Below are 14,194 nucleotides of genomic sequence, written 5' to 3'. Positions count from 1 at the left end.
ATTTCTTATGCTTCACTGCCAATTTCCTCGTTATCATTCTCCTAGGAAGCCCCAGTGTTCTGCAGGGGTCCCAGAACAGGATACATCAAGTCCCCAGTTTCCCGAAGTTTCTGCTGAAGTACTGATGTATGTCCACAGCACTTTAATGCAAAGAAATACCTGCATCCATTCTGCCTGCCCAAGTCACCCTGAAACACTGACAACGCTGTCAGTGCCTTTTTTTCACAAAGACTACAGTAATAAGTGCCAGTTGATTAGGAAAAGTGAAGCATTGAATCAATCTGAGTGGGACAGCACATAGCAGGGGGGTAGATTTGTCTTTTGTTGACCCTTTAAAGAGTCCCAGTTCGAAGAGGCGGTCATTCACGTGTTGATGAAGAGGCAGCCATTTTCCACTCAATAAAAGAAATATTCCTACACCATTCTATACATACAGCCAGTCTGTGAACACCACTGTGAAACCGTAAGAGCAAAGGCCTTGCTCCTTTGTGAAAAAGAAAAAAAAAAAAAAACACCACCACCATGAATAACAACATATACTTAGGATTGTTTAATACCTCTCCCTCTCCTTTCTCATAGGACAGGTAAAAAAAAAAAAAAAGACTCGGGATTTGTTTTCACTGGTTTATCAGGGAAAGGAAGTTAATGTTATGATGGAAATGCCAAGTTTTGCTAATGTGTGAGCAATGGAATCGGGCTGTTCCATGATTATCACCTTCAGGGTTTCCAGCACTGGCCATTATCAGAAACCGTCAATAGACTAGAAAAATCAGTATGACATGGCAATTTTATGTTCCCAGAGTTTGTTGTGTTGTGTGTTTTGGTTTTTTTTTTTTCTTAAAATGAAACTCCCAAATACCAGGACCACTTATTTGACAGTAAAACAGGCAAGTGTTAAATGTTTTGTACATTAGGACAATAACAACTGCGATTAGATGAAGCGAATAAAATTATCTGCCATGTGAAAAAGCCTCCTTAAATCCTAACAGGAGGGAGAAAAAAAAAAAAAAAAAAAAAAAAAAAAAAAAAAAGGCGTGCATTGGTCTTTGTGGATTGCATATAAAACTTCCTTTTGGCAACGCTACACCTACAGCCCTGAATTTGTGGGTAAGAGTCCAGGAAAAAAATGACGAAAATCTAGTTAGCTGTTTAACTTGAGCAGGAAATACTGTTTAATAATTTACAGGGCAGTGCTTCAACTGCCAACTTCCAATCCGACTGCATCAGTAATGTCAGGCTTTCTGTTCCTCCTCCTGTCATCCAAGCGTTAACTAATCTTCACCTCATGGTTGTGAATTAGGCAGCCATCATTTTTTGGTGGGGGGGTTATGCAGGTCAAGAAAGCAAACTGCTGGGAAGCACCCAGCCAACACATGCCAAAAATCAGTTCTAGGAAGAAACTCACATTTTAAATCTCATTCAGCCCACAAAAGAATAGCTATGATCCCTAGGAGTGAGAATCCAGCTTTTGGAAACTTACTGTATCACCATATCAAAATCTGATTTTCTGTGACAGAGTAAATGTAACATAAAATCAACTCATTGTATTTGCAAACATGTCTTGCACAGAAGTCCTTGTGACTATCACAGAGGAAAAGTCAGACTCCTGACTGGAGCCAGTGCTGCGGACAGCAGGTCTTCAGAAACCAAAAATCAAAAGCTACACTGCCACCAGCAGTGATGGAAAAACCTTGCTCCAGCTGGACAGAAATTTTTTTAATGACAACTGCCAAAGATATATTTATTTTTTTATTCACCACAGAAAATGTCTACATAAGCCATCCTCCACTTAAGAAACACAAAAGTTAAAGTTATTGTTTAAAAAACCCAATACGTAATGCAGAAATACGTGCAAGGAAGCACTGAGATAAATTACTTCAAAGCATATGTTACGAGCACATACTCTGAATTATGTGCATGCATTTGATTCAATTAATGCCTTACAGAGTAGTCTCCATAAACATACTCCTTGGAGGCATTACTACAATAACTCCTTTATCACTTGCTACTGTCATAAATCAAGCTAACCCAAGCACAATGAACTGACATATGTGCTAACACTGACCGTACATGGTGTATATAAAAGCATAATGAGATATTGCAACAGGAAAAAGGAATAAAACGGCAAAAGAACTTGATGAGAGTAAACGCTGGTTTCAGAACTAAAACCTAAGAAAAAAGGGGCTTTGCATTCACAAGCATAGCTCTCACAAGGAGAAAAAAAAAAATGAGCTACAGCACCAGTAAATCAGCTGGTAAGAACAAAACGAGCTGGGAACAAAGCAAGGTGGGAGGGTAAGATTTATACATGCAAAAAACAGCAGAAACAAGCATGTATAATTAATCAGGGAGAAGAAGGGCACCTATTTCATGATTAACTCAAACTGATCCAAGTCCTTACCACAAAGAAAAGGAGCAGTTCTGCCTTGCACGCTCCTACTGCTCCCCACCACCATGCTGGCAGCACAGCACAAGCCGTATTTTGATCAGCTGTTGTTCATGTCTTAACCATATTTGGAAATTCTCACCCCCCTTCCCTATTTTTGCAAATACACCTCCCCACATACACTCTCTCCTAGTAACATGCCATCATCAATTCTTTTCTTTCTTGGTACTCTTCTTCACCACTTTGAAATAATCTTCAGGAGTAAAGAAACCATTTCTACTAGCCACAAAAAGGCTTTTTCATTCTAGGACATGAGATTAATGGCTAACTACATATTAGTAAGTGGGGGAAAAGTTCATAAATAAGATCCCTAAGAAAGTATTTATCTTCTGGGTTGGTCTGTGTGCTGCACACTCATGTATACTTCAGTGGAGGAGCACCAATTGAAGCAAGTCTAAAACAAATGTCAAGCTCAAAATGGAGGACACGCTTTCATTTAAACCTATGTCTCACTGAACTGAATTCCATTCAGAAATTACAGACTTTTTCCCATCCTCAATAAAAGGAAAAAACCCCCAACCAATCAAGTGAAAAAAACAAACCAAACCAAACCAAAACCAAAAACCAGCTCTATTCCCAAAGAGTGATCCTGGTAAAGATCAGGGAGTCAATCTTGTTTCACGTCCTCTGCTAAAAGCAATCTAGACTCTCTTTTTTTGTGCTGAAGGACACATGCACCATGACATCGTGCAGTTCAGCCCTCAAAACTGCAGAAGCCATCAAAATTGTGAAGTTAACGATTTCTTACACTCTCAGCAGAAGAGAGAGGAAGTTGACACGTATGAATAAGAAATTACTTTTACAGCTGCAGGGCAACAGCAAGTCAATTGGAGAAAATAAGCCCTGTGCAGCTACAGGACTTTCATGACATTGTTATATTTAATTAAAACCCAAACAGTAGGCAGTATAAACAAAACAGAATCCTATTATGTGAGAATCTTAATACAAAACCTGTACAGGTATATAGAATGTACTTTCCGCTTTCTTTTTTGTCCGTTCATTTTCTAGTAGTTAACTCTTAAGCTACACATACTCTAAATTTCCACTCTTTGGGTGCCTACAGTTCAGCTAGTCCCAGACCATCCATTTTTTTCTCCACCATGTAAAAATATATTTTAAACAGAGATAGTCTTCTAGACCTCTGCTGTACCAGTTACGAGCAAGCAGACTGATTTCTCTTGCTAATTTAGCAACATCACACTATGGCAAGTAAGAGTGGGGCATGAGGCAGTGCCTGCTTTTCCTTAAAGCCTTTTCAAAACTAGAAGATGCAACATTGCGTGGTTTAAAAAACAAAAGCAAAACACACATAGGCACCTTTTCTTTTTCCCAGCAGGCTTTCTTCTCTCTCCTCCCCCCACCGGCTGTCATTCCTTTTGAGCAGAGCCGACTCTCCGCATACGGATAGGTATTTTGTCTCAGAAGGCTGTGCTGGGAATTGAAATTCTCCCTGAGGGAGGGGATCCGAGAGCAGCTGTGGCCAGCGTTAAAAGACACTAAGCAACACGACAGTGACGTGCTTCACATATAATGTTCAAAGCTTGGCCCCTCTCCTCAGTAAAACAAGATGCGGGCTGGGGAAGAATTACATAAATCCAAAGAAAATGACAAACGGCAAAAGCATGTAGCAGTTAAAAATACGAGAGATTACACTTATTGTTCTCCTGTTACACTCTTCAAAAAGACTATCGTGGCTGTGCACAACCCAGAAGCTACGAGTCCTGAATAACAACCATACAGAATATTGTTGTTTAGAAAATTGCTTATGGATTAGAAACGGCCCTTTCGCGCTCCTGATTCCTCATCTGTTGTTACTTAGAATTTGTGTAAGCTCTCTTGATCTCTTCAGTCTATTTCTGTGTGGATATCCAGAAGCCATTTGCTAAATCTACATTAATCCTTAAAAATTCAAGCAGATTTTTTAAAAGCAGACTGGTGATAGAAGTGTTTTATACATACACAGACCTAAGAGAATAATTATGACAGCAATTTCCCAGGATTACATTGCTTCAGTGAATGGTGACCCCATGGGGTATTTCAGGCTCTGACTACCTCCTACCTTCTGTGCCCTTGTCCTTGAAGTAGCACAGACACAGTTCTAATAGAAAACAAGGCAGATTTAACTCAAAGTGGTTACCGCACTGCCACCAACAATGACTTTAACATGGCAAGTATCTTATTGGTGTATGAGTTTGGTATGAAACTAAATCAGTGGCATAATTATTCTGTATTTTATCATCAGACTAATAAGACACAGTGAGCAGAGATGAACTGCAATTAAGATGGGTCTCGAATGTTACTTGAGAGCTGCTTTTTGTAAGGAGTCGAGATTGTGAAAGTTTGCTCCCATATAGATTTCTTCTATAACCAGAAGAACCATATTTCTCCCTGAAAAAAGAGGAGGTTTTGAGACAGACCATTCACTCCTATACATCAGCTGAAAGCATTTTCATTTTCCTTTAAGAACAACAACAAGAACTAAACAAAACCCCATTTATCACTCAAAGATCTGTCTAGTTATTTAGACAGTTTGTATTACTTTTAGAGCCAATTGAGAGACTTGGGGTTTGGATTTGCATTCATCCTTCCTGGACCAGCTAAATATTTGCTGTTAATCCCCACGGGGTAAATAAAGTTCAGTTCAAGGACCAAGTTTCCTGTAACCAGAAAGGATGAATTCATTACTTGCCTCCCAAGAATCCTGGATACCAATCCATGGAGCCAAGAAACAAGGATACGTGTGTGGCTGTGTGTGTATACAAATACGTACGTATGCACATGTGAATATACAACACACGCTTCAACATGGATATACATACACACACCAGAAGAAAAGCACTCCGAAACAGTCTTTTCTTATATTGCACATCCCGTTGTTAAATAACCTCTGATCTTGGACAGCTTCTTCAGATCAAGGTCCTTAGTGAGAGGAATTAAGCTTTCCCTCTCTCCCCTGGCACCGTATCAGGGGCATTCCTAAATTAGAGTGGATGAACCCATGCCAACGTGGCTGATGGCATCTTTCAACAAACACACAGGTTCCCAGTAAAACAACTCTCCCTACTCATAAATCACAGAGTTGGAAAACAAACAGCATCTCTGCAGGATATTTGCTCGCGTGTCGCAACAAGAGCAAATTTTGACTTTGCCACAAGTTGTGCGCAGGCACATACACACTCATCCTACCACCTCAGGCACCTGAGACATGCTCTTCTCCACTCACCAAAAGCAGAAGACAGCAAGTGAGTCCATTGCACCACTTCTATCTAATGCTTCCTATGGCATCAGCTCCTGGGGTTTCAATAGCAAGCTTCATAGACTATTCCATGACTGAACAACTACATTTTAGGATGATGGAGGGAAAAGCACTTAAGAGGAAGTAACAGCTATACTAGATCAGCCCCAAAATCCACCTTGCCCACCATCCTGTCTCTAACACTGAATGCCAAATGAACACCAAAGCAGCCATAAAAAGCACAGTATTTTCCAAGCAGCAGCTACTTCTGCCTGAGGAACGTTTGGAGTCAAAATGAACACCTTTGTATTGGGTGGCGGGGCAGGTGTTTGTCCAAGGTTGTTCAGTTTCTTTTTAACCCACACAGACCCACTGAAACTGGCATTATGGATGTCACACACTTGCAGCTTCACAATCTACTGTGTGAAGAGCACTTCTTCTGCTTAGTCTGAACCAGAAGTCGCTGACTGCATTTGACGCCTGTCAGTGGATGGAGAACGGCCATGCCTTGTCTCTCCCAGCCATGAGCACTCTCTGCACCATTCTGGATCCTAGAGATGCCCACGATGGCTCTTGTCAGCTGGCTGTTGTCCAGCCTGTAACCTACACTGTGGATTCCCATAGATAAACTACTGCACAGCTTTGGTTATCCTCCTCGTTCTCCCCTCCGTGCCTTTCCCAGCACTCCAAAACTCCACCGGTGACCTCCCCACAGTACAACAACTAACCCAGTTTATTTCTAAGCTGCTTTGTAACTTCTGCCTTATCATTCATCCCTGTGATAGCACCATCTTACCACGTGGCTGCGTGATTTCTCTACAAGCCATGCATGCGTAGCCTTTTGCAATTCCAGGTGTGAATGCATTCATTAGTCTCCCTCATCCTTGTCACTGACTCTTTCAGAAGGGAACTCCAAGAGACTTCAGAAACAAGATTTCCTTTTCTGGAAGCCGCTTTGACTCTTCCCCAGACTACGACATTCACCCCCACGTCCCACAGCTGTTCTGTTTTTGTACAATACTTCCCACCACTTTTCCTGGCACAGATGCCAGATTTAACAGACGACAGCTCCTACATGTCCTCTGGACTCAAGACCACCACCACCACAAGAAAGGTGTGGTGCCAGCTACATTTGTCTGGTACCACAGTAATTTGAAGCAGAAAGGTTGTACACCGTGCTTGGCAGAAGCAACATTTCATCCACCGAGCTTCCTGTCACCAGCTCTCGACATCCACCCATCTGGCCAGCCTGTGCTGTAAACTCTGTGGCCAGCACTTCTAGTTCCAGTGACTTTCAGTAATTCTGGCTAAAGGAAAATCTGTTTATGAAAAGGAAGCATAAAACGTATTTCCCTTGTAAAAAAGACTGTAGAGTAAATTAAGCAAATACCCAGTTCTGTTTGCCCTTTTCTTACCTTTTTTTTTTTTTTTTTTTAACTCATGCATGTGCTTTCACTCCTTGCAGGACAGAATTGGAATGCAAAAAGATGTCAAAACAGAATGATGGGTTTCAGCAAAATGTAAACTGGGGTACATTCCCAGAGGGTGGTAAATTTAAACAATTTCCACAGCACTCAGTAGCAATGCCCACTATCAGGAGGCAGAAGTGCCAAGAATACTGACTACTCGCTCGAATGCTGTCTGACTATCCTGGGGTATCTTTTTAATAAATACATACATTAAAAAAAAAATAGACAAACTATACCTCACCTTTTTTAAAGCATACGCAAAGACTGAACCCAAAGAGAAGAGAGAAATTATCAGAGAAACACGTTTGTCTCTAAAGAGATAAAAAGAATTGTTTTATTACTTCTTTGAAGACTTTGAATAAAAATTATTTCAAAATAAATTAAAAATATATGCCACTGATGTGCATATCAACGAAACAATTCCACCTTCCATTTTATCCAATTTTTCTTACTCTAAGTCCTTCAAAGATTCTTCTGGTGATGTTTTGTTCATGTACCACACGTTTTGAGCACCGAACTGTCACCTAATGGCGAACCCTTTACCTGAAGAGTACCTGTTACCATTATCTGTGTCTGTTCAGTCTGCTGAAAATAATAATCCTGGAAAGTTGATCTATAAACTTGAGTCAAGAGGCTCTATAGGAGAACCAATAAACCCAGAATGAACACTGTCAGCTAAATAGTTCTGGCAACAGTGAGAAAAGTGATATTAATGGCTAACCGCCACATCCAAGGCAGTACCAGCAACATGAGGAAAGTACAAAACAAAACTGTTTGCAAGATACTACACAGCAATAATCATACACACTGCTATTTAAGTAGGTACGTTCACATTCTTCACAAAGGACTTCCATCCCTCTGGCAATGCTGCACTGTCAGGAGCACTGCCACAAAAGGCTAGTCTAACCTTCTGAAGTCTCCCAGTGCTATTGGGTTTTGGAGGCAGAAGGCCAAGTTGCCACAAAATTTGCAATGCATTTAGGAATAAACATCAACCATTTATGCCTACAAATGTACACAAATATATTTGGGAATACAAATATATCTGTTGGTACATCTTCTTTTTCTTAAGTTTTAAAACACTAGCATACAGGAAAGAAAGCCAGAGGCCAATGCAAGGTTGGTAACAATGATTTATAGATGGGGTAGAAATTTTATTCAAAAGTGCTGTTACTTGCAGCTTCTAATATTTCACACATTGTACAATGAATGCTATAATGTGCATTCAATGTCCATCTTCTAAATATTACACAATGATACATAAATTAAATGTTCTGCCACACCAACACTGACTGCATACCCATCAGCTGGAACATTTGAGCAACTGCATTCTGTTGCACAGAGTGTCTTGGTAAACCACAGTCTCATAGAAAACTGGCTAGAAAAGGCCCTACCTTCTCTTCCTGATGTACTCTGTTGGCATTTTCCATCTGAAAGCTGTGCAAGGACTGGATTTTGTCAATCTGCTGTCGCTGCTTCTCTAGCTCCCCTTGGAATTCATTCTTTTTGAGCTCCACAGCGCCCCTCTCCGCTGCCGCCCTGCGGACTTTGCCTTCCAGATCCATGATCCGACCCTGAGGAAGAGCAAATTAGCCAAAGCCAAACAGAAATGCTTCCCCCTTGCCAGACTCTTCTCCAATACATTCAAGGAATACCAAATTTCACAGAACTAACAATGCTAATGTCATCAAAGTATTGTGTCAGCCGGTGATACCTGCCAGACACAGACACACACACACGGACACCCCTCCCCCCAGTTTTACATAAATTACCAATACAGCATATTCTGTAGAGACTATCAAAATTTCAGTTAAAGAGAAATGCAAAGCTGTCTCAGTACTTGAACTTAAAAAAAACAGCCCCACAAAAGAAAAAAAAAAAAGATTGCAGTCTACAATCTTTCTGAAGTACAACATCAAATTATTTTTTAAACTTAATCCAGACAATTCTGACATCACTGCATGTCCCAGTGTTGATCCTAAACTAACTCAGAGGGAAAACTCATCTCTCAAATCAATACGTTTTCCTGGGAGACCTGGGAAAGAATAGAGGGAGGACAACACTGCCCAACTTTTATATAAACAACTGATATATGGCTGTTACACAAAGTCACATATGAGAAAAACTCATTTATAAGCAGAAAATCTTTGTTCTTCTTGATTGCTCACTGACAATCAGAGGAAAATTCAACACCATCACATACTGCACATACAAACACAGAACTATAACAAAGAATCAAGCTTGATACTATCACAGCTTTTTTTTTTTTTCCTTTTTTTTTTAAAGTACCAATTTGTTTTGCAGGACATTGTTTCTAAACATTTTGGGTTAAAATCACACTTTGGCAGCAAGGAAGAGTACAAAGACATGTGGGGGGTGGGGGAACATCAACAGAATTTACCCACGTAGAAAGACCTGGGGATTCCAGGTGGATTAAAAAAATAGATATAATAAAAACTGCATCTTCCAAGACTCCAAGAAAATGGACCAAATCTTCTTACACCACAGTATGCTGCGCCCTCAGTAAGTCTGCAGATGCCACCAGGTTGGCCGGGAGTGTTGATCTGCTGGAGGGTAGGAAGGCTCTGCAGAGGGACCTGGACAGGCTGGATCGATGGGCCGGGGCCAATTGTATGAGGTTCAACAAGGCTCAGTGCCGGGTCCTGCGCTTGGGTCACAACAACCCCATGCAACGCTACAGGCTGGGGGAGGAGTGGCTGGAGAGCTGCCCTGCAGAGAAGGACCTGGGGGTGCTGGCAGACAGCCAGCTGAACATGAGCCAGCAGTGTGCTCAGGTGGCCAAGAAGGCCAATGGCATCCTGGCTTCTATCAGGAATAGTGTGGCCAGCAGGACCAGGGAGATGATAGTGCCCCTGTACCTGAGTACTGGTGAGGCCGCACCTCAGATACTGTGTTCAGTTTTGGGCCCCTCACTACAAGAAGGACATGGAGGTGCTGGAGCGTGTCCAGAGAAGGGCAACGAAGCTGGTGAAGGGTCTAGAGCACAAGTCTTCTGAGGAGCGCCTGAGGGAGCTGGGGTTGTTTAGTCTGGAGGAAAGGAGGCTGAGGGGAGACCTTATTGCTCTCTACAGCTACCTGAAAGGAGGTTGTAGTGAGGTGGGGGTCGGTCTCTTCTCCCAGGTAAGAAGGAATAGGACAAGAGGAAGTGGCCTCAAGTTGCACCAGGGGAGATTTAGATTAGATATTAGGAAAAATTTCTTCACGGGGAGCGTGGTTAGGCATAGGAACAGCCAGCCCAGGGAAGTGGTGCAATCACAGTCCCTGGAAGTGTTCAAAAAACATGTGGATGTGGTGCTCAGGGACATGGTTTAGTGGTGAACCTGGCAGTTAGGTTAATGGTTGGACTCAATGATCTTAAAGGTCTTTTCCAACCTTAATGAGTCTATGATTCTATATTATTGCCCACCTACTCTGCTTCTCTGCCACAGAACACAAAAAGGGGGGGGGGGGAGGAGAGAGGCAGGGGGAAGGAAAAACACTTGCAGTTTAGGTAGAAGAACAAAGAAAAGCACTTATTCCATTTCAGTCCTAACAGCTGCCAAGTCTTGCCAACAAACAAACGGGCTGACAGAGCGCTTTAGAAGCTCCATCCGTGCCTTCGGCTATGCTTTTATTTCATTCAGAGTGCACGACTACGCAGAAGTGAAACAATTTTCACACTAACTTTCGGAGAAACGTACAAGATGATACAGTAAATCAGTAACAGTAAAGAAGATCTTATGTCTCTAGGTTATGGAGATCAAGAATAAGCTAGCATGGTAGCTTATTTTCCTTGCTATAAGCTGCCTCAGGGCCACGCAACAAAGCTTCAGCAATACTGACACTACCTGCTGGCAGCCACCACCCTGAGGCCACTGACTAAAGGGAAAACAAGGGATGATCAGAGTCTCAGAAGACAGGGCATCATACCCTCCATCAAAGGAAAGGGAAGACACACCCTTAACCGCCTGGCCATAGGCATGTGTCCTGTTTGAACAGTGCCCACTCTGAGCTGAAACAGGAGTTCAATTCCTACGACTGTAAATTCAGTACTAAAATTCGGCTCAACTACAAAGATGATACAAATTCAGTGGAAAAACCTGCGAGGAGTTCTCATCAGCCATGTTTAATCACCAGGTTGTTAGTTTTTCGGTTTTCTTGTTAAAAACAAAAAAAAAAAGAAAAAAAAAAAAGAACCATCCTGCACACCCTGTCACAAACCAGAAACTTTATTCACGTACTTCTCAACTTCAGAATGCATGCTCCAGAAAGGATTAAAACCCAAGCTGAACAGTCACAGAAAATAGAGTTACCATTAGAAAAATAGCAGACAAGGTAATTATTCCATGTGAGTTGCATGCCCTTTTTAGGAAAGGTTTCTAAGAAACACAAATTCAGATTTTTAGACACTGTTTCTGAACAAGCTAGACTTCCTTCTACTTGGTGGGAAAGCATGCATACATCCTTACGGGTCATGTAAGAAAAAAATCTAGGGAGATGAGCAAACTGCAGATGCCCATTCAGATTAAAAATGGAGTGCCAGTCTCAATGCACACTTAGGAAGAAAAACAAGAGGATGGCATTTGCCACATCTGTAAAATGAAACAGCGTAAGATAGCTGAACACTTTGTGTGAGCAGAAGTAACAAGTACCATACAAGCAGGTCTTCCAAGTTTTGGGTCCCCCTCACCTACAAACAGGCATTCCTCCCATTACCCCCACCTCCCAGTACTGATAAGCAAAAACTGTAATATTGGTGAAAATTCCTACAACAAGCTGAAGCTCCTGGTCCATCACATGCAGGGGAAGCATCCTTCTTGTTGTGGACTATGTTTATTAAACACACAAATACAAGAGGGCAGGCAGAGCAATAGGAAAGTTACCTGCAGATCCACACTGCGAGAACTTGCAATCCAGTAATTGAAACCCAAAACAATGATGCATGCCACGAGCGCAGCCACGAGAAGAGGTGGAGACTTCATCCCTCGGCAGCTGTTTCCTAGCCCTACCATTTCAAGAAAAAAAACAAACTCGAAGAACCACAACAGCGTGGAAACCTGCAAATTAAAACAGACAGGTTATATTGCATCCTCTGCTACCGCTGTTTTCTACACAAAATGAAACTTTTACTGCAATAACACAACAGCTCTCAGCTGAAGGGACTACACCGAGCAAGGAAGGCATGCTCTCTAGGTATTTCCATTTGAAGGACAAAGAAAGGCCATGTCATACTGTACATAAAGCTTATTGAGGGGAAAGTCTTGGATATTCCTAACAATATAATGAAAATCTGCAATAAACAGAACAAACCAGCCATCCTTTTATCATATATTCCACCCAAAAAGCTAATCAGACAACACTGGTCTACAGACAGAGGATAAATTCCTTGTTATCTCATCTACTCAGAAAATAAACTTAGTCTCACTGTTTCAGGAGTAATTTGCACTTTGCTTCCCAAATTTGCGTAGTTTCAACTTATTCCCTCTGATAATACTATTTCAGCTTTTCAGTTCCAAGCTTATAAATAAATAAATCAGATTGAACCAAATTACTGTAAGGATAATCTAAAAAATAATAAAAAAAATTAGCAGACACTCCGTTGATTTCAATGGTAAATTGTATTAAGTGATGTTTGATTTGATCCTCAGCAGCCTTCTCTGCTCCTAACAGAAATAAAAAACCTTGCTTTAATGAATGAGCAGTACCAAGGGTACTACTGGTTGCTAATGAGACTTGGGTTGTTTCTGTGGAAAGATGTTTCCATCTTAACAGAAAAGCGGGAACAAAGGGCAGTTGCAATTCTGTCTGAACTAGCCCATATTCATCCTATAAAGTCTGGTCTTAACGAGTGCAACAGCACCTAGCTCAATGAATCCTCAAACTCCACTGGGAATCTTGAACACAGTTTGTAACAGATTGCTCTCTTGTAAACTGAGATCAGCTTTTTGTCTTTTTGCGCTCCTGCAGACAAAAGCCAGCAAAAATGAGCACAGAAGGACCAAAGAGACAGCAAACACGGATGCATCAAAAGACACTAACTACATCTGAAATGGGTAAATTTACTATTAATATATTGTACAGTCTCTCAAGGTGCATGCTCTTAAATAAACCAACTTCTTACCTATGGGTGAAATTCACAGGTTGTGATGTATTTAAAAATTAATAAATGGTAGCAACTCTCAAAGGGTTTACATGTGGACACACACTGTAATCACAGGGGAAGAAGGTGCTGCCAGCAGTTAGCAGGTACCAGAAATGCTGATTCTACTGTATGTCCAGCACGTAAGTTCTTCAACAGCTCACCTATACCTAAGTGTGCACACACACCCTCTGCAAAAATCCCTTCTTTGCATTCAATTTTTCTCAGCAGGGAGTGTACAACACTGCCAGACTGGTGAAGGTTTCAAATCTATTTGTTAATTTGAAAAGTTTGTGAATTTGTTTACTTTTGGGGGCAGGATATACATGGACCCTAAAACGTGGCTTCCTGAAAATGCTGTCTCTTCGTGTACACACACACACACACACAAAAAAAAAAGAAACCCAAAAAAAGCATGCATAGCTGCACAGGTCTGACACCCGAGGCCGGAGTTTCTCGCCTGAGGAAACCTCAGCTATGGAGCAAGCCAACACATGCAGCACAGCTCCAGTGGACACCCACGGGGCCACGCAGAGCTGAGGGAAGGCCAACAGAAAAAGCAAAGGCATGGGAGGAGCCATGCATTTTTGTTGTAAAGCAAGAAAAATCAAGATGCAGTAGACAAACACACACATAGAGATGCACAACTTTCCAGTACAAAGCTAAGAACTGCAGAAACATGTACATCCTGCACAGACTATTCCCCTGCTGTCCCATCCTAAGAGGAGCGCCTGAGAAGCACAGAGCCACCTCGCCTTACACAGATTCCCTGAAAACCAAGAACCACAGATCTCCAGGGTGGCAAAAATGAGAGGTGGAAAATGGGGATGATCAGCACCGCCACATTAGCTAAGAAAAAGATAATTCTTTTACTTTCACTTACTGGAGTAAAATACTGCATTTCG

At 41.6% G+C, this 14,194-nt stretch overlaps 1 protein-coding gene across 4 annotated transcripts in view; it reads right to left on the bottom strand.

Annotated features, from left to right (window-relative positions):
• The window catches only part of GOLM1 (golgi membrane protein 1), a 61,728-nt gene that overhangs the window by 16,951 nt on the left and 30,583 nt on the right, over positions 1-14,194 (bottom strand). For all 4 annotated transcript variants that reach the window (XM_087741776.1, XM_087741777.1, XM_087741778.1 and 1 more), the window contains 2 exons: positions 12,034-12,207; positions 8,545-8,724 (listed from right to left, as the gene is read on the bottom strand). In XM_087741776.1, the coding sequence (XP_087597902.1) occupies positions 8,545-8,724; positions 12,034-12,207 (354 nt within the window). The remainder of the gene's footprint in view (positions 1-8,544; positions 8,725-12,033; positions 12,208-14,194) is intronic.

This window comes from Nipponia nippon, unplaced genomic scaffold (assembly GCF_047370975.1).
Source record: "Nipponia nippon isolate SJK-2023a ecotype South Korea unplaced genomic scaffold, ASM4737097v1 scaffold_8, whole genome shotgun sequence".
NCBI classification, from domain to species: domain Eukaryota; kingdom Metazoa; phylum Chordata; class Aves; order Pelecaniformes; family Threskiornithidae; genus Nipponia; species Nipponia nippon.
The sequence above is the reverse complement of the archived record's forward strand: the minus strand, read 5'-3'. Positions and strand labels throughout refer to the sequence as shown.